Source organism: Sceloporus occidentalis, unplaced genomic scaffold (assembly GCF_023333645.1).
Source record: "Sceloporus occidentalis isolate IW3139 unplaced genomic scaffold, rSceOcc1.0.p SCAF_113, whole genome shotgun sequence".
Lineage (NCBI taxonomy): Eukaryota > Metazoa > Chordata > Lepidosauria > Squamata > Phrynosomatidae > Sceloporus > Sceloporus occidentalis.
The window spans coordinates 116,364-141,440 of record NW_028317093.1 but is presented as its reverse complement, the minus strand read 5'-3'; the positions used below and the strand labels follow the sequence as shown (position 1 = coordinate 141,440).

At 39.5% G+C, this 25,077-nt stretch overlaps 1 protein-coding gene across 1 annotated transcript; it reads right to left on the bottom strand.

Moving 5' to 3' along the window:
* Positions 1 to 330: 330 nt before the first annotated feature.
* On the bottom strand, positions 331 to 18,864 carry LOC149282504 (E3 ubiquitin-protein ligase HUWE1-like). Its single transcript, XM_089498094.1, has 14 exons — positions 18,781 to 18,864; positions 17,525 to 17,570; positions 7,494 to 7,621; positions 7,026 to 7,107; positions 6,782 to 6,937; positions 6,445 to 6,690; positions 6,207 to 6,324; positions 4,350 to 4,490; positions 3,900 to 4,187; positions 3,606 to 3,711; positions 3,323 to 3,440; positions 3,041 to 3,222; positions 586 to 776; positions 331 to 433 (listed from the first exon to the last, which is right to left on the bottom strand). Exons 1-14 carry the CDS (start codon positions 18,862 to 18,864, stop codon positions 331 to 333), a joined length of 1,989 nt encoding a protein of 662 aa, XP_089354220.1.
* Between the last annotated feature and the right edge of the window lie 6,213 nt (positions 18,865 to 25,077).

Sequence of the window (25,077 nt, the reverse complement as noted above, 5' to 3'; positions counted from 1 at the left end):
GTTGAGCATCACAACTCATCCTTAAGCAAACTGAAAAGCAAAACAGAAAAAAATATATATTTATATACTTATATATAATTTCCCCCCTGCTTCTCTCCGTTCTCCGTGTCCTTCAGAGCGGCATTTTTATTCATTTTTTTTTTTTAATTATTTTTCCCAAATCTCAGCGCAACAAGTTCACCATCGGAAGGGATCTGAGACAGGCGGCATCTTCAGAAGGCAAGTTCCTCTTCGTGGTGCCAGCAGGGTGAGCAAGATTGATGCATGGCTTGAATTTTTTTTTCTCTCACTAAAGTCCAGTAATAGAAAAGAATGCACGGTAAGGGCGTCCTAAGCCAGGCCAAATCCTTCTGAGCACTCCTGGATGGCCAACAGCAGCATGTGACGTAACTTTTCATAGCTTTCGTACGCTGGGAGGTCCAGCTGGTTGAAACTAAGAAAATATGGATAATTTAAAGCCAGACGTACAACATATATCGTGAAAAGTTAAAATTAATAACGGTCAAAATTAATAATGTATACGATTACAGAGTCACCCACGGACATTCTAGAATACAGATGAGTAGTCCCTCATTTTTCTCTTACCAAGTATGGGCAGAAGGCAGTCTATCTGTAGATCGATCATCCCGGTGTATTTGGAATTTCTGGATGCCGTTCATTCCTTCTAGAGCAGCGAAGCCCTGCAGGGGAACTTTAGAGGTTCCAGTTACAAACTGAAGGAACTTGGCCCGGTCAGCCTGGTCGAAGGAGCGCAGCGCTCTCCAAAACCACTGAATCTGTGAGAGAAGACAGCACAGAATAGTTTGACATTTACAACCGTACCATAAAATACACGAGAGGAAAAGCTTCGAACGTCTAGAACCAGTTTTAATAGCAGCCAGGATTGAGCATCGACAGTAATTTGGGTCACTTCCACATCCCTGGCGATAAGATTGGCTCAAGATAACGGCGAGTTCAGATGAACCTGACTTTAAAGACTTCAGGTGGTTTCCTGGCTTGACTAACCTTCAGGAAGATACTAAAGTACTGAAAGCGGAAGAGCATTAAACTAAAGAGTCGTTGCTGATTTATGGCAGAATTTCAACAAATCGGCACAGATTACCGTATTTGCTCGATTATAAGACGACCCTGATTATAAGACGACCCCCCAAAATCTGAATATTAACTTAGGAAAAAAAGAAAAAGCCTGAATATAAGACGACCCTAAAGGAAAAAAGTTTTACCAGTAAATGTTAATTCATGTAAACTATTTTTTTTAATAAAAGCTATGATTGAGAAAAATATTTTTTTTGTTTTTATTTCTTGTATTTTCCAACCTGTCCCCCAGTTACGCACATCTGCCCCCAGGCTTGCCACTCCAATATGGCACTGTGGCCCATGATATGCCTTTTAACCCTCTATATGCCACTGTGCCCCATGGTATGCCTTTTGACCCCCTATGTGCCACTCTGCCTCCAGAAATGCCTTATACCCCTATATGCCACTCTGCCTCCAGAAATGCCTTATACCCCTATATCCCATTCTGGCATTTAGGGGGTTAAAATGCATATTATGGGGCAGAGTGGCATATAGGGAGGTATAAGGCATTTCAGGAGGCAGAGTGGCATTAAGGGAGTTAAAAGGCATTGTATAGAGCACTCTGCCTCCAGAAATGCCTTATACCCCTATATGCCACTCTGGCATTTAGGGGGTTAAAATGCATATTATGGGGCAGAGTGGCATATAGGTGTATAAGGCATTTCAGGAGGCAGAGTGCTCTATTAAATGCCCCCTTAACGCCACTCCAGAAATGCCCTATGCCCCCATTTAACACACACACACACACACACACACACACCCTATACCCCCATTTAACTAACACACACACACACACACACTCTCCCCTCCCCTCCCCTCTCAGCCCTCTCTTACCGGTGCTTCCAGCCGGGGCAGCGGGTTGACGTCGCCTTCTGCTGCAGCCGGAAGGAGGTGGAGTTGGCAGCGGGGGTTTGTATGCGTCCGTCGCGTATACTTTCCCCGGCTGTCAGAGATCAGAGTTCCCCGCACCGGTGCGGGGAACTCTGATCTCTGACAGTCGGGGAAGGTTTGCGCGACGGACGCAGACAACCCCCGCTGCTAGCCACACCTCCTTCCGGCTGCAGCGGACGTTGTCTACGCGGATCGCGTAGACGTCAACCCGCTGCCCCGGCAATACAGCAGGAAGCACCGGTAAGTGTGTGTATGATGGGGGGGGGGGTGAGACAGGAGGATCCAGGTCCCCTGCAGCGGTGCGGGGGATCTGGATCTTAGTCTCCTAATCATACTCTATTTGAGGTCTGATTAGAAGACGACCCCGATTAGAAGACGAGGGGTATTTTTCAGAGCATTTGCTCTGAAAAAAACCTCGTCTTATAATCGAGCAAATACGGTAATAAAGGCTTGTGTTTCCAAAGCAGTATGAAAACTTGCATTACTGGTGTTAGGGACAGACCTCGGACATATGACTAGTGAATACGATCAATGTTCCATCTAATTTTTCTTAGTTGGCGTGCGCAGAAAATTTCTCTTGTGCAAAAATTTTCACAGAGCAAAAATTTTGTGCGCACAATATCTGTGCCGCATAAAGTTTCAAAAAATATATTATTTTTTTCTTTTTATATACTTTTGTACGCACAATTTTTGGACGTGTGCGCTCTCTTAAAAAGCTATGTGCGCGCGCACAAGCGCACGGCTTAGAGGGAACACTGAATACGACAGACAGAAAGTCTCTAGTTCTGTACTGCCACCGACAGCCTAAGCAGCAATCTGTGTCAGGTAGGTTTATCATCCCCTCGTTGGAAGAATGTATAAAAAAGTACTCAGAGGGTTAGGGTTACTCAGAGTACTTTAATATGCTTTTATTATCATAGGGGTGTCAGTGATACTGTCCCTTTAAGCAGACCATAACTAAGGCAACATGCTGCTTACTAAGGGAGCTTTAAATTAATTTCCCAGACCAATCATGAATACAAAAATAGTTAATTTGTCAAACATATCTCAATCACTGGAACTCAGTTCTTACCTGGATGGAGTTGGACTGGTACTTGTGATACTCTGTATTGGATTTCAGATCGTCAATGTCTATTGTGGGCAGGCCGGAAATAAGTAGCTCCAGTTCCTGCTCCGTGAAGATGGAGATAAGACATTTGGGAATGATCTCATAGAATCCTTCCAGGAAAGCGGCCAGCTGCTTGCGAATGGCACCTGACGCAGAAAGACATTGCCCAAGCCGATTACAAAAACAAGCAGCGGAGAAAGCATCAAGCTTAAACAATCACCAGGAAGCACAAAGCCATTGATGTACCTGTCATCTTCATCTGGCACACAAGGTGAACGTATTCCTTCTTGTTATCTTCAGTTACTAGAATGTTTGCCCCATTAGGCTTCAGATCACGAACTTCACATACTCCAAACTCTTGAACCTGGACAAACGGAGCAAAAAAACACCAAAAAGGGACACAATCAGCGCAGAATGTGAGGACAGAAAAAAGGATCTCACACGGTTGAAAATCATTTTAAAGACCAGTGCAGATAGCTGTTGAAGCGACACTTCCCACCATTGCATCTTTATCTGCATGCGCGCTTACCTCGGTGCTAAACGTCAAGTCATATCCCAGTGTGGAGACATAATTCTCGAGCAAGTAGACAAGACCTTGGTAGAAATGGTAATCTTCACTTTCCATGTCTGTGTACCTGGACCAAAGACACAGAACTGTAGATCACATTCAAATAGAACTCTCCGCTACGATGCGTTTGAGGGACGATACTCCACTTTTAATTTTAATGCCACAGTCCGTTTAAAAAGCTGCTTGGCGGACCCATCCTAACCCACCAGACACACTAATGCACAATGCGAGTTATGTGCAGATGGTCAAACTTACCGGACAGACTTGCCAAGGATGTGCTTGTAGAAGGACCACGTGAAGTAACACTCCAGCAGTCTATTGTCATATACTGCTTTAGCCACAATACGACCCACAAACTTGAAGTAGCTGAGGTGGTTGGGGTTACAGTGCGATGAAGGGTTGATGGTGTAAGTGACACGGTCACCAGGAGATGTGCGGAACAGTGCATACATGGGATTGAACATCTCTCTGGAGATGATCATATACCATTCCCGGAGCAGCCCACCGGCATCCTGACCTTCCTCACCTTCAAACACTATGTACCTACAAAGAGTAAAGAGGAAACTTTGCTGCAGGGTCCATTAGAATATAAACGGCAAATGAAAGATAAAAGCTCCCTACTAAGGGTCACCACCGCATTAGATGATGGTTATCAACCACGTCCCACAACAGAAATCCCCTCCATTTTCACACTAGGACACTTACAATCTGTTCTTCATTTCTTCAGGAGATTTTCGGTGAAGTTCTCTGTACGAGTCTTCAAACACATGGTCGAGTCGTACATGAACAGCCATGTCTTCTTTGCACAGCCCTTCATCGAGACGCTCAAGCTCCTGGCGGAAATATCTGTGCAGGGAAGCAGAAACATCTTGTAGCAGCTTAAGCTTCCACAATTATCAAATCAAACACTAAAGCTCACTATTTATATATCACATCAATGTAGCAGGTGTAATAATGAATTGTATAAATGTGGCATATTTACAAATAAATACAACTTTAAAGTAGGGCTGCAACTAACGATTATTTTCATAATCGATTAGTTGGCCGATTACTTTTTCGATTAATCGATTAATCGGATAAAAAAAAAATGTTTTCATTTATTTTAAATTATTTAATAAAGTAACATAGGATGTTAAAAACAAACGGCAGAATAATTTTTTTTTCTTGTTTTTATTTCCCCAACCTGCCCCCCAGTTATGCATATTTGAGCCCAGGATTGCCACACTGCCCTCCCCGACATGCCACACTGCACTCCCCACATATGCCTTATACCCCCAGATATGTAACTCCGTCCTCCTCAGGTATGCCGTATACCCCCCTGATATCTCATAGTGCCCTCATAGGATTTGCAGACTCGTTCACAGACAATACTTTTATAAATAAATACAGGATTAATCTTCACTGCCCCCAGGATTTAGATTCCCCTCAGTTTGCCCCCCTTTACCTCTAACTGCACCTTAAGTTAACTTTATTAAATTAATTAAATTAACCCTCAGTCCTCAGCATTAAATTAATCCTGAAGAGAAGACCCCATTAACCAAAACTACCCTAAATTAACCCTGAAGACCCCATCAACCACAACTGCCCCTAAATTAACCCATTAACTATAACTGCCCCTAAATTAACCCTAAACACCCCATCAACCACAACTGCCCCTAAATTAACCCTAAACACCCCATCAATCACCACTGCCCCTAAATTAACCCTAAACACCACATTAACTATAACTGCCCCTAAATTAACCCTAAACACCCCATTAACTATAACTGCCCCTAAATAAACCCTAAACACCCCATTAACTATAACTGCCCCTAAATTAACCCTAAACACCCCATTAACTATAACTGCCCCTAAGTTAACCCTAAACACCCCATTAACTATAACTGCCCCTAAGTTAACCCTAAACACCCCATTAACAATAACTGCCCCTAAGTTAACCCTAAACACCCCATTAACTATAACTGCCCCTAAGTTAACCCTAAACACCCCATTAACTATAACTGCCCCTAAGTTAACCCTAAACACCCCATTAACTATAACTGCCCCTAAATTAACCCCCACCTCCCCTAACTTTCAGCAGCCCAAATATTAATTTTATACTCACAGTTAGATGAGTGTCACAGCCATGGCGATGCTAAGGAAATGGGCGGAGCCAATCTGCCGTTTGGCTCCGCCCCTTTCTTCCCTGCAGTCACTGCCGATTGGCCCCGCCCCTTTCTTTCTCCAGCAGCGATTGCAGGGAGGGACTGGAAAAAGGAAGTGGGCGGGCCAATCGGCAGTGACTGCAGGGAGGAACTGTAAGTAGCAACTGCTGCTGTGACTCCTGTGAGTCACACTAACGGATTATAACGCGAGGGGTATTTTTCAGAGCATTTGCTCTGAAAAAACCCTCATTTTATAATAGATAAAAATCGATTCAACTAATCGATAATGAAATTCGTTGGCAACGAATTTCATTATCGATTATCATCGATTTTATCGATTAGTTGTTGCAACCCTACTTTAAAGCGCGTAAGACACTTCTTGCTAGTATTCTTAAAACCCAAGGTACGATATACTTACTTGTGTTTCACATCAAAGTCCAAAACTCTGATATAGTCCACCAGAACAGCAAAGGGACCATCGGCAAGGTGGGTGGTAGACTGTCGTAGGATCTGGTTTAACACAGTGCGATGGGTCTCTTTAAATAAATAAAGAAATAACGTTAGATCAGTATAAAAGGTATTTGGCTTTAAGTCTCAAATAACATCTAATAACCTTCTACCTTTTCTACCAAGTACATAAAACTTAAGGTTCTTACCTGCAAAGCGCAGAAACTTCTGTGTGTCAGGAGGCAGGCTGGATGAGATGTGCATAGATGAAGGTTCCCGAGAAAAAAAGGGGTCCAAGGAAGAAGGGGTTGCAGGCGTAAGCGGGGCCGGGGACAATGGAGGTGGCTCATCTTTAATGTGAGCTAGCTGGCTCTCCCTCGTGTCTCGTACTGGAGGCTTGCTTTCCCTTTCTGTTGCATGGACAAGGAAAAAGGCTTCTACTGCTGGTTGGAGGACTACAGAAGGAGAAAAACCAAGAACATGAACAATGAAGACTCATTCCATGGAAGAGAAATCGAAGAGTGTGAGCTGCGTAGCTTTGGTTACCCAGAACAGCATGCTGGTCATGAGACTCCTCCAGCTCTTTCAGGCACTCTCCCAGCATGTCCCACAACTCATCAAGGCTGAGCTGTTCACTCAGCAGCGGTAACTCTGGCAGCCGCTCTTCCTCTTTCTTCTCTGCAGCCTGAGAGCCTTCAGAAGCTAAAACAAGCACACAAGGTTACATTACATCGACTACCTGTTACACCCTGAACAAGTAAACATGGTTTGTCCCTGACCGCGCATTGACCAACTGACTGCGTGTCCTGTGTGGCCGGAGAGGGCTGGTCCACATCCATTGGAGACTCTTCTCTGCGAGCCGAACCCTCCGCCTGAACAAAATAAAGACTGATCACTTGGCTGACGAGGACAGCAAGCCTAGCCACATAAAATCAGGAGAGATGAGGCGGATGAAAAGTTTAGTTTAAAAACGCACAAGAATAAGCGGCAACTGATCACATGCATCCCACAAGAGGAACATCTCACATCGCCAGAAGCCGTGTACTAACCTGCTTCTGCTAAGCTTGGAAGAACATGCATAGGGCAAGCTAGGGATAAGCGTGACAAGGACAAGTCTCACGTGTACATAAAGATGGCGACAAACCAAGAGGCAGGAAAAAGGTGGGGTAGATTAAGGGATGAATAACAGCGTTCAAATTAAAAGGAGGGAGAAACAAACTAAAGGATGGATGTTCTGCCAGCCAGTCATCATGCTAACCGTTGCAGTTTGCAGCTGTCTTCGTGCCCTTTGACCCTCACGTACCATTTGCATAATGGCATCAGCCTCGGCCTCCAGCTGCTGCACAGCTGCCTGGATGCTGCTAGCCGAGGCCAGACTGGCAGCCCCTGCAAGAAGAGAAGAGCGGAGAGGTCATGCAGTGCCTTCTATATTAATCCGCCAGGTGCGTGAGAGACACCTCTACAAACACCTACTTTCCAGCAAAACAGAGTAAACGTGCCCACTGTTACAATACACAGTTTTTCATGACCTTTAAGGTTTGGTAACACATTATAGGCTTCTTATAACCCCTCAACTACTCCGGAATGCTTTATGAAAAAGCTCGGCCCATAGTTGCAGCTTGAGTTATTAGACCAATTACACTATGAAAAAACTGGATGAGGTTTTCCACATTTTTGTATAAGATGCCTGATGAAGGGAGAGGTCTTGAAAGCTTGCAATCTATATTTACTCAGTTAGCCAATAAAAGGCATCATTCAAAAACCACTTGTCTTCGATGATCCCTATGGTAACCCAACAAAAGTTGCCCTTGCTCATCCCCACTTTTTCTGATCCCTTGCGTCAGACACATGCAGGGCCGGCCCTACAATGGAGCCGACTGGGGCAATTGCCCCAGGCGGCACTTCAGAAGGGGCGGCACTTTGCCGCCCCAAGCGGTTTTTTTTTTTGTTTTTTTTGAAGCGGAGGAGAGAGAGAGGGGCACCGAGTGGTTTTCGCTTACCCGCTCGGCGCCCCTCTCTCTCTCCTCTGCGGCGAGTTTCCCTGTTCGGTCTCTGTGCCGGCTTGTAATGCAGAGCGCCGGAAGTGACGTGAATTTCCGGCGCTCAGCATTACAAGCCGGCACCGTGGCAGCACAGGGAGACTCGCCGCAGGACTGTTTAAGGGTAAGTACCGGTGGGGGGCGGGTAGATAATGCCGCCCCCCCTCGGCGGGGGGCGGCATTTTAAACTTCGCCCCAGGCGGCGTTAAGTCTTCGGCCGGCCCTGAATGTCAGTGCTCAGGATACAAAAAAAAATGAAAAGCTCTATCTTCATTGTGTATTTTTTTTTTTAACAGTTTTCGTTCCTAGTTGAATTGCGTTATTTTTTTTAAATTACATCTTCAGAAAATGTAATGTTGTGAAATGAGCTGTATCACATTAAACTAACTTCTGTACTTATAATACAGTTTCCAAATATTAAATGGACAAATAGTGGTTGTCCCTTTGCAATTAGCTTTTTGACTTTTCCATTATGCACCTAATTTGGTTTTTTTTTAATTAACACTTTCTGATTTATTTTTATTTTTGAAGCTCAATGATCATGAGTATGAATGCAATCTTATAATTAAGCTCCCCTTGAAGTTTGGTTTCTTTTGAAATATTCCAATTTATTTACTTATACTAACATCGGTGTGTTTAACAGTATGTTTGAATTAATTATGAAGACATTTTCTGTGTCTCATCCTTTTTTGTTTATGAAGTGTCCATTCTTAAATGACTTATGACTTATAAATGCCTTCAACTAAATCATTGTATGCATGCTTTCATAAATTATCCACTGATTATATATTGTTTGCATCAGAATTTATGCTCACATGTGCCGCTACAGTGGATATATCTTTATCAACATATGAAACCTATAATACCCATAAGGGCAATCCAGAACTGGAACATGAGAGATATCTTCTCAATACAAGAGAATCAAAACTCTAGGCATATATTTCAGCTTTTATGAGATGCAATGTGTGTCTCTCTAGGCCACTGAGCAATGAGGTCCCTAGCAGGACTACTCTTTTACAATTCCAGAGGGCCCCTAGAGTACTTAAAGGAATACAAATGACCATCATTCACTAAGCTTGAAGAATATTGCAGCAACAGCACTAAAAAAAAGGGGGTAATCATATAAAGTGGCGAATAACAGATAGGCAGACAGCACCAGTCTCAGTGCTGATCAAGAATATGGATCTCCATAATCTCCAGTCCTTTGTGAATTTGTCCCCTAATCCCAGATCCAGAATAAACAGCACTGATATATTCATAAATGTCTCCATCTCAGAATGTTAATAGAATTTATAAATATAAATATTAGTATATTTCATGTATATATTTGCATTCATATTGAACGTTGATAATACAGATTTTTAATATTGCTGTCATGGGGATTTATAAATGATTCATTCTTTATATGATTGTCAATATCAGCAGAAAGATGGCCAAAGGCAATGATACTTAATATTGGTCTCTTTTGCCACTGCTGGAGACCTTCTAAAGTGAAGACCAGTGATAGGCAGCAAGTGGAAAGCCTTGATAGGTACGTTTTCTTCTAAACTCTTAAGTAAACAATTCTGCAAATGTTACTTTTAATATAAGTAAGGTTTGCATAATCATTTTCTTAAGAATAAAAAAAAATAAACATTAACATGCAAGGATTTAGGAATTTAATGGCACATATATAAGTAATGACATAAAAGCTAGTTACTGTAATTTTTTTTTATTCCTTGCTATGAATACTTTTTATTTATTGCCTATATAAAGATTTATCAGCAGTTTTGCTCTTATCTTGCGCAGAATATGTTTCGCAAACAGCCTTCACAAGGTGACACAGAAAATAATATTTAGTTATTTTTACTTTTATTGTTGGTTCAAGCTGAAGTTTTTTTTTACTAAGACCATTCCAGGTCGAAAGGACCCTTTTCTAAACTATTCTGAACCGGTATGAGGAGACAGGAACGTATGGGGGTCACTTGACCCTGCAGTGAAACCGAGGCTGCCCGCACACTGTGGGCGAGCAGGCAGAGGAAAAGCTGCAGGAGGGGTGAGAGGTAAGCAGGACGGGAGGTGGGATGTATGTATATGTGTTTGTATATATGTATAATGTATATATGTATGTATGTGTACTTGTGTGTGTGTGTATGCATGTGTATATACGTGTGAGTGAGAGCATGGATGTGTAATTGTGTAAGTGGGGTGAGATGGAATGTGTTAGTGAGTAAGTGTGTTTAAATATGTTGTATGTTGGAAGGAGGTCAAGGGGCAAAGAAGGCACAGACAAGTTATGTGGGGGCAATGATTGCACAGACCAGCTGTTGAAGTTGGGGGGTCGGGGGCAATTGTTCGTACCAGGGCCCCGTTGGTTTCTAGTTACGCCCCTGGAACAATGGTTCTTTATTTTCTGACTACTACTAGATTTAGTCAGGTTCATTAAATCAAGGCCTAGGTTTTGTGCCTTTTACGCAAAATCATATTCTTTGACATATATTGGGTTTGAAAATGGCTCAAATGGTTCCAACCTTTATAATGCATATTGATAGAGACTCTGTAGAACGGGATCAGAAATTTTAATTTTAATGGTATTATTGAGGTTATGAGAAGCCAGATGAGGGACTGAGACAGTGGGGCAGCAGATGAAGATTAGAGAATTAGTCTGGCAGAGGTGTTCGCAATCGATTAGAGTGGTGAAAGGAAGCAGAGAAAGTAGATAGTAGCAATAATCCAGATGGAATATCACAAGAGAATGGATTAGTGTTTTAGTAGTGTCTTCAGTGAGGAAAGGACAAATTTGAGTTTTAGGATTCCTACGTCTCAAGGGTAAGTCACGTGCATACCTGGGAACTCTCCGGGTTTGACCCAGAGATTGCTGGGTGAAGCACTGCTTCTCCGGTTCTCCGGGTCAAGACCCAAATCCTCCGGGTCGCGGGAGCGGGGTCTTGACACACCCCGCTCCCCGCCCATTTTCCCTTTAAAAGGGGGTGTTTCCTTCTGCCATCAGCAGGACCGCCCCCAACATCAGTGGGACCGCCCCTGACATCAGCAGGAACTTCCACTGACGTCAGTGGGCAGTCCTGGCCGCGTCCTGCAAGGGAAGCCTCCCGGAGACCAGAAGTTCCCAGGTATGGTCACGTGTGTACGGCCATATTTGATATACATGCATGACTCGTTTCTCACAAGCTCATATCCAGTCACGCAGGAACCAATTTAATAACGCAGAGGCAGTATGAAACAACTGCATGAGATATGTCATGTACAAGGCGTCTTGGTTATTGTAAGACTTTCATTGTAAAACCCCATAGCTGGGACTTTTTTTGTATTAGATTTCTAGCACTATCTGACCTCCTCTTATTTTTTTCTTATAAAAACACAGTATATGAAGTATAAGTGGTACCCCATCCTGTTAAAACAAGTACCTATGGCACTCAAAGGTTCACCGTAACATAAATAAATAGCATTCTACCAGTTAAACCCATTTTCTTATTTCTGCTAATTGCTTTTGTCTGCCCATCTAATTATTCTGTCACCTTGTGCCTAAAATTTGCTTACAATTCAAAACCATTGCCTATTGTGACAAATAAATTGCTAATGTAGGAAGATGTTGCTGCAGTTGTCAGCAGTACGGTGCTATGGCTTTTTTGCAATGTAATTAGCTGTTAATGGGAAGAAAAATAAGAATATGTTGGATATTAGAATGTTTTTCAAGAGGTAACAATTAGTAAGTAATGTATTTTGATGTTTTATCTAAAGCCTATGTCTCCTTCTCCCCTCTGCCTCTGTCTCTTTCTACTCCTTCTTTATCTCGTCACTCTTTCCTTCAAACCAATTTCAACCTTTCCATAAGCATCAGAATATCTGTCTCACCCCGTGTCCACCTCTCCTCAAACATCACAGCATCTATTTCATCTCATGCTTGCCTCTCCTAAAACAATCTCTGCCTGCACTGTGCCCACACGTCAATAATTGCCTCCGATCTATACCCAGACAGACTGACTCCGCAGGTATGGGCTAAATCAGACCATGAGAAACAATCATAATGTAGCCCTGCTTTTTTTTGCACACATAATCCGGCCCATGGGACATCAATTGGCACAGGGCAACCTATGTGATGCCACTGATGCATCACCAGTAGGGTTCCCCTGTACTACAATCAGGGGAACCATCTTCTAAACAGAGGTTTGGGCATTTAAATTCCCTTTTGAACGCAACAGAGCTCAGTTAGAATGCCCCATCTGTTATGGGGAGACCAGGCATGGGAGGGCGAGGAGATGCTGCATTTTAACATATAGATACATAAAAAGAAAAAGGTAAAACTTACTTAACTTCAGAAACATTTTAAATAATACGGCATACACCTAAGGAGCAAACTAGTCTGTCCAGAGTCCTCTAGGGATGACAACTTCTTACTGCTTGTATAAACCAATTAGGAAAAAATTATTTCTTGTTGCTCCTCCAGTAATTGGTTATTACATTTTATTTACGTAGGGGAATGGTAACCTCCAACCTATCACTACATTTGTAAACAATGTTAAGAAGGGAGTCATCAGAAACAAACACGATTAATCTGGGAGATTGAGCTTTATTTCCAATACACACTTTTTTCTCTTTAAGTAAGACTAAGATGCTTTGCGTTGATCACAGGGGTTTTCTTTTAACACAATGATTTTAACCCCTTCGCGACCTTTGCCGGTTCAGGACCGTCATGACATGAAGGTCACTAAATGACCTTTGACGGTCCTGAACCGTCAAAAAGTAAAATAAGCTTAGAAAGTGATCAACGATCACTTTCTTCGCTTAAACGGCGTTACTGTAATGCCTCGATGTCGAGGCATTCAGCAAGGCCGAGATCGGCATCGGGGGCCATGTCTGGCCCCTCCCGGAGGCGTCAACAGCCGCCATACACAAACGTACATTGTACGTTTTAAAAGCGTTTAGGAGGCGATCAACGATCACAGCCGCCGCTGCCGGTGATCTTCGCCATCAAGCAAGATGGCGGCGGCCCGGGAAATAAAACAATAAAGACGAAAAAGTTCGCTAGAGGGTCTCCAGACCCTCTAGAGAACTGGCTCCACTTGCTGGTTGAATACAGGTACTGCATTCAACCATGCAAGTCAATGGAGCCCAGCTTTCTAATCACTATGTGATTAGTAAAATATTCAAAAAAAATAAAAAAAAAATAAAAAATGGAAAAAAAAATAAAAAAAATGTGCTAACATTTAAAAATTATTATGCAGTGATGTCACTAGATGAACCATCCAGTACCAGAAAAATGTGTAAAAAAAAATATAAAAAAAGTATTAAAAAAATAAAATAAAATTAAAAAATAAAGTTTATTATTTTGAGCAAGTGCTAAAATTTCTCAAAAATCTCAACAAAGAGTTAAAAAAAAAGCACTTCAAATACCCAAGGGGTGTCTAATATATAAAAAAAATGGCTGATGGGGTAAATTGGAGTGGCCTAGCTCAAAGATAGGGCATAGGTACAGACTGACCAAAATGGAGAAAAAAAGCGCACTTCCCAAATGTGGCATTTTAAATCTGAAACAACCCGACAAACCCATGCATGTCGGGTATCACTGCACTCAGGAGATGTTCCTGAACACACATTGGGGTGTTGTTTGACAGTGGCATATACCAGGACCTGTATATCTATAACTAAAGTACAATCTGTGTGAAAAAAAAATAAAAAAAATTACTATTACAAAGTTTGGCAAAGTGTAGTTCTATAATTGGTGCATGGAAAGGGTTAAAATAACAGCATTTGGAATACCCTGGGGTGTCTAGTTTTCAAAAATATATGGTTTGAATGGGTTAAATTGAGTTAACCGGCTTCAAAGATATTCCAAAGAGTAGAGGGAGGCACAATGACCAAATGACCACCTGAATTACGCATGCCCCAAAAGTAGCCTTTTACCAGCCAAACAATCTGACAAACCCATGCATGTGGGGTATCGCTGTACTCAGGAGATGTTGCTGAACACATATTGGGGTGTTGTTTGACAGTGACATATACCAGCACCTGTATATCTATAACTAAAGTACAATTTGTGTGGAAAAAAAAATAAAAAAAATTACTATTACAAAGTTTGACAAAGTGTAGTTGTATAATTGGTGCATGGAAAGGGTTAAAATAACAGCATTTGGAATACCCTGGGGTGTCTAGTTTTCAAAAATATATGGTTTGAATGGGTTAAATTGAGTTAACCGGCTTCAAAGATGTTCCAAAGAGGAGATGGAGGCAGACTGACCAGATTTGTTAAAAAAGATTTGGAAATCATAAAACGCTGCTTGTACTTATTGCCCTATAACTTACAAAAAACAGCAAAAAAACATAAAAACATTGGGTATTTCTAAACTCAGGACAAGTAGTAGAATCTATTTAGCTAGTTTTTTTACTTGCTTTTTTAGGTGAGTAAAAGATTTTTCAAATAAAAGTCATAAAATGTTTTTTTTTCAATTTTTCACCATGTTTTTTTAATTTTTTTATAGTAAATAAGATGATACGATCAAAATAATGGTATCTGAAGAAAGCCCATCTTGTCCTGAAAAAAACAATATATAACTTATGTGGGTACACTAAATGGGTGAGGAGAAAATTACAGCTGAACACAAGCACCACAAAAGTGTCAAAACAGCCTCGGTCCCACAGGGTACAAAACGAAAAATGAGCCCGGTCCTTAAGGGGTTAAATGAACATATATCTGAAAAAGAAAACAGATAATGCGCTTTTGTGAAATATGTTTTTCTTCTATTTTTAAAGGAACAATTATATATCAAGAGCAGACAACGTATTTTAGCTTAGGGTTTTCAGTAAAATAATGTCTTCACTGCGCACAGAGAATACTTTTGTCCAAACCCATAGCAAAAGTGAGTTCTGTGAGCTGCTTTTTATCATGAAAGCTTGTAAACATTGGCTCCTGCAGCCTTTTATGCAGCTTTCTTAGTGAGAAAAAAATAATAGAATGTATTAACAAATGTGCAGGTATTTGTTGTTTAAAATTAATATGACTCAATGAATATTGTACTTAGAAAAGTATCCCATAAATTGTAACTTTTATTGATTGATATAAATGTAAACACCCCAAATAAGTCCTTTTAAACTATTATTTCTCATCTTGCCTCTCCTTCACTTGTTTTGTATTCTTTTTTCGATCTTCTTTCTTGATCCGCATCTCTACATTATCCATGCCTGCTTGCACACAGAAACCCTTCTCTTTCTCCATGGATCCATCTGCACACATGGGGACAGCCTCTCTCCCACTCCTCTAATCAGGGGAGAGGGTGAGTGTGGACGCTTTACCCTGTGGCTGAACCACTCTAGGAGGCCTGGATAACACAACAAATAACAGAGAGAAGCAGATCAAGAAAGAAGAAAGGAGAAGTGTAGTTGCGGAAAAAGAGACAGGGACACGGAAGTGGATGGCAAAGAAGTTAGGGAGACATTGAGAGACAGCGTGAGAAAGTGAAAGAGGTGTGAAAGAAGGTGATTGAGAGTACATTAGGGTGAGTGACAACGAATCTTGTTTCCGAATGGAAAACGCCCTCTAAACTTTGTCCAAACCAGGCAGGAAATGAAAGTCATTGTCTGAAAACAAATGCACCAAAAAAATAATGAAAATTTTTTTCTTGTCATTTTGATTTTTTCAATACTACAAAACTTTAATCAAGAAGGGTTGCCCTGTTGGTAAGTTCTTACGTGATGAGCAATGGTAGTATCCTTTTTGTCATTCCTAAGGTACTGTATGTCCTCTAAATTCTAGAATTCTTTATCCCATGTACTTTAATTTGCAACTTCAGTCAATGTTATAGACAATACCAGTACATGTACAGTTAATGAAAAACTTGTACAATTTTCATCTGCATTTCTATCCTTAAAGGTTTTTGTTGGACCAATAAATCTTTACCTATAATATCCCTTAAAGTTTAGCGATAACCATATCTTTTTAGAAGGTCTATTTAATGCTTTGTGCCATTAGGTCACAGTGGTTCAGACCACGTCCGGTTGTATAAGTAATTTTTCGCAAGAGAACTAAAGTCAAACGAATGAACCATACCACGCTGAACCAAAGGTACCTATGCAATGTATGATTTTATTATTTTGGTTCCTCTTTCTTGGTTCTAACAATAATTTCTGTTGAGTATTCAGAGTGTTTTCAGAATGAAATCATCTGTGCTGGAGCAATGCCGACGAAGTCTAAGATATTTGCCAGTATTAATGCATTTTTTGAGACAGCGTTACTTAACTCAATGTGTCATATAACCCCACTGCACTCCTGCCTCTTCTTATAGCCTAGGCCATCTTTATGTAGAGCAACAATTCTTTTTTTCAGATCCTCAGAGAGTTCTTTGCCATGAGGAGCCATACTGAACTTCCAGTGACCAGTATGAGAGAGTGTGAGAGCGAAAACACCAAATTCTACACACCTGCTCCCCATTCACACCTGAGATCTTGTAAGACTAACGAGTCATGTGACCCCGGGGAGGGGAAATGGCTAATTGGGGCCAATTTGGACATTTCCACTTAGGGGTGTACTCACTTTTGTTGCCAAGGTTTAGACATTAATGACTGTGTGTTAAGTTATTTTTAAGGGAACAGTACATTTACACCGCTATACAGGCTGTACGCTTTACATTGCAGCAGAGGGTCATTTCTTCAGTGTTGTCACATGAAAAGATATAATAAAATATTTACAAAAATGTGAGGGTTGTACTCACTTTTGTGAGATACTGTAAAAAGAAATTCAAAAAGAAAGGAAACCGGAACCTTATCGCTATGCTTTAAAATTCCATGTTCAAATCCCAAAGGACACTGAAATATCACTCTGACAGTTCAGTGTGAACCAAATCTAATATTTCTCAACCTTAGTAGAAAGGGAGAATATGAAATATCAGTAGCATTATATTAACACCTCATAAAATATTTCTTTTGTCTTAAGATGAAAACCTCTCTGCACAAGTCACTGCTTGCATAATTGCAATTCATTTTAACAATCCATATGGCATACAAAAGTGATGTTGCTTATTGCTTAATGAAAAATAAATGATGTGATTCATAGATGATAAATTGATGTTGCGATCTGAGTCACTCTAGAACCACTAAAGAAAAAACATATTATGAAAACACATAACACATGAACCGATAGATAAAAAGTACTATTCCAGTCAATATCACAATATATATATATATATATATAAATGTATATATTAAAATACTTTCTTAGTACTTTAATATACATAAAAAATAGAAAAAATAAACCACTTACCTTTGGTCGGATGATTCTCGTCACTGATTGGCTGCTTGAAGCGCTCCTATTGATTCAATTTGATGGCAGAAAAGAACTATTCAGCTCATCTAGTCTTTCCGTTTTTTCCTGCTGGACTCTTAATCAATCCTTGTTCTCATATTAGATTGGGAATAGCCAAATGCATGTTCTACTTTCCTTACTGTGTTAATTTCTACCACTTTTGCTGGGAGGCATTTCCACTTATCTACCACCTTCTCAGTAAGCGTAAAACTGGGTGATAGAAATTGGGACACCAAAAGAGTTCATCAAAGAGGTATATCTATTTAAAAAGACCCTAAAGCTGGCCTGAAATGCCCATAGAGCATTGAAAGCTCTGGTTCTTGGCCTCCTTGGCCTCTCTTTGGCTGAGGTTTTTTAAACGCCAGGGACTTTGATCCCAGTCTGGCAATGCCACGCAGAATATACTGAAAGCATTTCAGCCTTTCACAGTTATTGTTGTATGTTGTAACTTTTCTACTGATTCGTTATCGCCCAAGTGTTCAATATTTTCAGTTATATGTAGTCTGTGAATTTTATTTATTTGTGACTATGGCTTTTATTCTGTATGTATTGCGTGTTAAATAATTACTAAAATGTTTTGGGACTTTCACGTTTTCCGTCATCCATCAATCTGTAAACTTGTAGCTTTTGATATCTGAGTTGCTGGAAAAATCCTATGTTTCATTTAACTAATATAGGGAAAAAATAACTATTTACCTGTGGGATAAGCTGCAGGGCTCCGCTGTCTCAGTTTGTGGCAATTGGAAAATGTTTTTAATTCAATGGGAGCTCTTCATGCGCATGAACACAGGGGATTTGTTAGACCCTTCGAGACATGCTAGCAGGAGACATGTTCAGCCAATATCTCCTTCAAGCCTATGAATTAGAGGGTAAGGAAAGAATAAACTGCATACGATGGATTCTACAGAAACCCTTCATGCATTTGCAATGGGGAGAAAAGTATGTCTGAAAAAGGGAATGTCAGCTACCGAATGGATTAAAGTGCTGGAGTGTCGCTGTAAGAATTACTTAACCTAATTCCAATTTCTTGTATGAGCTGAAGTAGGCATTTGGACAGCCTATTTAATTTAAAAGCAGAAACATAGAAACTGACGGCAGATAAGAACCACTCGGTCCATCTCATTTACTTCACAACTCTAAGATGAAACATTTTTATTTAGCCTGTGGTCATCCAATTTCATATTATTTGAATACTGGGACACATACATCGGTACCCCAAACAAAATAACACTGATTCTTGTGGATTGTGCATCTTGTTTAATGACAATGTATTGCGATAAAGCTGCTTGTGCAGTCATTTTCGTACAAACTATTTTTAAGGAAAATTGCAAGTTTCTTGTTTTTCAAAACGAGGGCGATCTCCAACAAGACTTAAGTGCTGAAAATTTGTCATGAGTCGTACATACATCGCCACGCGTAGCCACCATTTTTTCTCCATTACAAGCCGGTTTGGAGCTCATTGGAGAGGTAAAGTGTGTGTGTGGGTACATATCAATGGCTGATGGGTTGAAGTAGCCAAAAAAACAAAGGATGATCTCATTGATGGCAATGGCTGTGATTGAAGGCTCCAACAACCTGTGGGAGTTTTTACTTACTTTTTTCACTCTGGCCAAGTTAATTTTTATAATCTAGCATATCATCTATTATTAATCAATGATAAATGAGTATTGGTAACAATAAATAATGGTGACAATATAATAGGTATATATAATATTGGGGAACTTCAGTCCTGCTTCACAGGGCTGCATGTGCCTATTATCTGCCAGCGTCTGCCTACCTAGGACCAGTCCCATAATATGACTGCCTTGGGGAACCTTTTTTTGAGTCCAGGAGGTGTCAGGGTCGACATCCCCCAAATGTTGTTCCAAATCAAAAAAGGTCCACGAGTTTCATCTGAACCAAACATTTGGGGAACAAAATTCAAACAAACTCGACAAAAATGAAACAAAAATTTAATCCAAAGAGATTTTGCTTGACTACTGTCTGGTGTATACACCACGCAAAGTGTATTTTTCTTTGGTTCTTTGTTATATAATATAATAAGCCATTACTGACATCATTTGTCAACAATTAATGAACAATTCTATTTCAAATATGCTAGAATATATTACACAAGCCTAATTGATACAGTTTTCTGGTAGATCCATTCCACCAAAATATTTATTTAGAGTTAATCAGTGGGGAAAAAAATGAAATAATTATACGGGGATCATTTCTGGGAAAATAATCTAATCATTATGCATCTAATGTTTCTTTTCATTTTAATTAAATTACTTTCATACTGAATTTCATATCACAACTCCAAGATTTACATATCACTGTACCTTTCAGAAGTGTATGAAAGTATGTAAATTTATTTAATTTACTCTTGTTAATTAAAAAGCATTTTCCAAACACTAATCTTCACATGGAGTCGCACTGTTAGGTAAAGTAGATGATTTCTGTCTATATTGAGCTGTTGGCCACGAGGCTGAAATGGCATTCATTTATGGGGATTCATGTTGTATATAGAATGGCTTACAGGCAAAAGAGAAAATTCTTACTATTTGCAGGACCTTACAGCTGTGTTATATACAGTACTTTCTTCTATAAAATAAGGTGGTGGTGGTGCTCAAGTTTGGTGGCTGTGGAGAGGTTTATTTTGTTGATGGCAAAGCAGGAGGCAAAGGTGCATGTGTATATGGGTAAAGGATAGTTAGTGTATAAGTATGGGTAAGTATGTGTGTGTATAAGTATGGGTATTTTTTTTAAAGCAACATGAGTACTGGCATTATATATTTAAACCTCTCATTCTGTTCCTCCCATATATCTCAATTCCCCTCCAAGCGTTGCACCAGAATAGTTACCGGAATAGGATGTATAGGTTAGTAAACTCAGTGTGTTCTATTGATTATGTTGGACTTCTCTCCGCCTATACATTTTCTTAGATAGTGTGGACGCGTACCTTTTATACACAGCTCAACTTTTTACTTTTTTCTTTTTTGTTGGTCATTCAACTTTCACAGTGCCCTCATTTTCATTTCACCTCCTTGTTAATTCATTGTTTAGTGATCCTTGATAAATTGAACCTGATGTGCTATGTTATCTCATTTGTGGAGCTATTTTGACTGAAGAATCTTTGTAAGCGTTTTAAAAAATAGTACTATAAAACAGGAAGGTGCGAGCAGATGACCCAGTATAATTCATAAGCTTCACAAAAAAAGGCAAACTATGCCTTTGCTGTTATGAGAGTTTCAAAAAGCTCTTCTTGCATCGCCTTCTTCAACGTATTTATATATTTAATGGGCTCATTATCAGCGATTGCACAGTCACAAGGGGCAACATTATATCACACCCAACACTCATAGGGATATAATGTTGTCTTCAGTGACTGGACAATATTATATCACAAAAATATATAAATGACAAGAGGCACCCAATAAAGACAAACAATAGTCAAACAAATAAAGATAATATGTATTTGGTGCAAACCACTCCAACAGGCATCAAAACAATGCAATAGATAATGTAGGAGGTGAGATCCCTTTCACTGTCCGCTAATCCGGCAAGGTTATTTATCTCTATGTATCTGTACCACCATGCTTTTTTCAGTAAATGAATACTATATTTAATTAAAAAAAAATTTTTTTGCATATCTAGTATGTGTGGATACAAATATTATTGCTTTTACTGAGTGCACCTCCAACATTATCTACAACATTATATCACACCCGTCACTCATAGAGGTGTACGATTCAGTGATTACGTCAATGACTTTACAAAGTGGGGAAGAAACGTCAGTGAGGTAAATGATTCCAAAATCTTATATCTATGCAAATCTGTTTAATCCCGCCATCCTTCACATAGCCAGCCAGATAGGGTTAGCGAGCAGTGGTAGGCCGCAACGGGCTTTATAGCTTTCATCTAAATCAATGCAAAGGGATAAACGTTAAGGCGTAGCTCCACCTACTTTACAGAATTTAACACTTTTAGATCTCAATGCAGCATTAGAAACATTGTTCCAGTTGAACCTTTGAACAATTTCCATAACTAACTATGTAATCATGTGAACATTTCCAAGGAATTCATTATTGTCATGTAAAGCCAAAACCAATAGGTTGTTGCCATAGAAACTGAAAAGTTGTCTAAGGATTCTGCGTTATTTTTGATGTGACTAATTCTTCAGAACCAAGAATCAAATACCATGAGAAGCAATGTTAATGTTATTACTAAGTGGACAGCACTTCTTTATTTCCCGTAGGCACAAATAATTTCTACAAAGCCTTGTCTCATAAACAGGTGTGTTAGGGTCCATGCAACGGAGAAAAAGAGAGAGAGAGAGAGACAGACTTATTCCAATTCCCATTATTCATGGATAGAAGAGAACTTATGGAAAGAAAATGAACAGCGTCTTTTGCTGTTGTTCCAAGAACCTTGAAATAATTAAATATGTTTCAAGTATATGTGCTCCAGTGAGTTAGTGAAACAACATTTCTTAGACAAAGATAGTTACAAAATAATTTGTCTTTGTGTGTCAGGTTTCTCTTTGAAGCTGTAGCTTTTTGAAAGGCCATTATCTGGCTTTTCTTAGGCTTGATTCCCATTCTTTTATCATATGATTTTCTTCAAATCACATCCACAAAATATCATTTTGCCATACTCTATAAAGCAAATCATTTTCCTGTAATTAATTGTGGCGAATGTAACATTTTCTTAATGTGTCTTAAAGTGACACAATGGCGTTTCATTTGAAGCAATATTCTCATGTTAATTAAAACAGTGATTAAAATTTAGTGAATTCTATCTTTAATCTTAACCAGTAATTAACATCATTTATATTCAAGCTGAAATATATTATGCAGAAGGAAATGAAGCGTACGTGGCCTGCATAGCTCCCTACACACACCATCAATTAATTAATAAAGCCCAACATTTTTATTAAACAATCCCTTCTTTGTATTAATAATGTATGAATATTTAATGACTGATGTCCTAATAAGGTAAAAACTACCTTAAAATATATAGCAGGAAAGATACTAGAGATATTTCTCTCCATTATGAAATACTATTAAAACAAGGGTGTTGCATTTAGTACCCCATAAAAGGTATTCTATATACATTTGGTCAATTAAGTCTTTAAACTTAAGTTTAAGAGTATTTGAAATTCTTTTTTTTATTTGCAATATATCATTCTGTTTATACCGCTAACCCCTCAAACACCCCCTGGCATGTGAGCCAGAAACTATAGTGCAGGGACAGAAGCCTTGGATAATTCCAAATCATTAAAAACGGCTTTAATAAACACAAAGATGATCATGAAAATAATAAACCTCTACATATAGTTGAACTTGATGTAGTGGTATATTTATGTGGGTTGCTGCCCTAGGTCTAACCCAGGGCAGCTTCCCCATTCTCCCTCCCCATGACCTACCTCAAGGTATTATATCCTCTGTGCAGAATTGAGGAAGCACGCTACAGAGGTGGTCTGGCTAGGCACAATACAAATAGGTCGGTTACAAGGGAGATTTTTGATTTCCCCAACCAGCTCCTAAGTGATGCACCAGGGAAACCATCGAGAAAGTGACGCACCAGGGAGCGGATTGCTAAGTAGGGCAATTTGCCCTCTGGTAACGTGCCACATTGGCTGCCACCCTCCAGACATACCTCACTTTACATAGGTCTTGTTGGCTTAGATCAGAATAAGTCATTGGCCTGACTCACTAAGCTACTTTTAAACTCATGTTGAAAGTCAGCTCCACTGACAGCTCAAATGGTTTAGTTTGAAGGGCATTACGGATGTGTGGGCAAACTAACATTTATTTTCCATTAACAAACATGTGTTGGGCTTTCTGAAGCTTTATCATTTATAGGTACCATGTCCACTGCAAAGATAACCTTTTATAATTTTGGTGTGTGCCATATGAATGTCTGTTTACAATGTATTCAAATATTCTTATCTTTTTTATTTCCAGGGAGTAATACTCAAGTGCATTCGCCTGTTATGAAAGAAGACACCAGTGTTCAGCGTTCACCAAGCAAAAGACATTTTGTAATGTCGAGAGCTCCACTTAAAATACATTCCTTGAGACAATAATTTTCCAGTTGGACAAATATTATTAGTTTAATGTGATCTGGAATGAATCCTTATAATAGAAATTCAGCTGCACACATGCCAAATATGCCTCAAAGGATATTTTAACTGTATAATCAGACCTATGAGATTGCTGTGCCTGATGAATAAGCTTGTTTAATGTGAGCACTTAAGGATCAGAAAAATCATGGTTATTATTCTTCAAAACGAATCATTAATGGAAACTTTAATGAGAAAAAAATCTTAAGAGGCTTCTAATAGCTTACCTAAATTCCGAAAATACCATATGGGATAATTCTGCAGAAAAAAAATATTGTGAACACAATTCCAAATAAATGTATTATAACAAATTAGTTCATAGGAACTCTGCAGATCTGTCCCATAGGTTATGGGTGTGTCGGCTGTTTGACGTCTACCAGTATAGTGCCTTGTTCTTTGGGGGTGGCAAGTGGAGTTAAAAAATTTTCTTTTATTTTTCAAACAGTCCTATTTTTTGTAAATATATAGTATTTTCAGGTGTCTGTATATTAGTCGTTTGTATGTGTTCTAGGTAAGTTAGCCAAATCTACTAGACAAACACCCTGACACCTTATCATACTGCCTGTCGTAAACAGTAGAATGGCTCAAGTTTAATCACCCAGTAATACACAGGAAGAGACTTTATTAGCATTGGCATAAACCATGTGAAAACAATCAACACAGAACTGTATTTTATGCTCAAGGAGAAAAATGTTTTTCATGGTACTTCCCCTTAAACCATTAGCCTAATTAGCTGTCAGCCCTCAAATTAGAAAGGCTGCATGAGTAATACTTCATTCTAGCCTCACCTGTAAATCTGGATACACTCTTTGAGTTTAGCAACAATCATCTGATTTTGCCTGCCTTGATTCCAAACATTGGAAAGCCGCTGCCTGAAAAGTTGTTGGAGAAGGAAATAGAATGAAAACACAAGACTACATACAGTATGTCATGGTTAGAACAATAGGCAACCTTCTGTTGCACCTTGTAATGCATAATGAAAGATAAAGGTTGCATAAATAATTGTTTATTTTTTCATTGACCTTTTCAGTAACCATGAATGTTACAATATTTGTTACAATAATGGATATTTCTTTGCGTGACTACAGAAGCGCAGAAAGCGATGCTGCTTTCCTAAAATTCAAAATACACATACGTTGTTTAGTTCATTACATTATTATGTATCAAATTACCCCTAGGTTTCATTTATGTGCTATCCATACATTCCAAAGAGTGAATGAAGCTTCTAGATAAACCAGTTATAAGAAATATCTCTGTGAAAAATTACAATTTGATACACCAGTTGGAAATACCAGTGAAACAGACATTCGATTTACTATCGATTTACTACAGGGTGGCCCTGGCACTTCAAGGATAGTGGCTGCCTGATGACGTAAGTAAGACTGACAGCTGAATGTGTGTA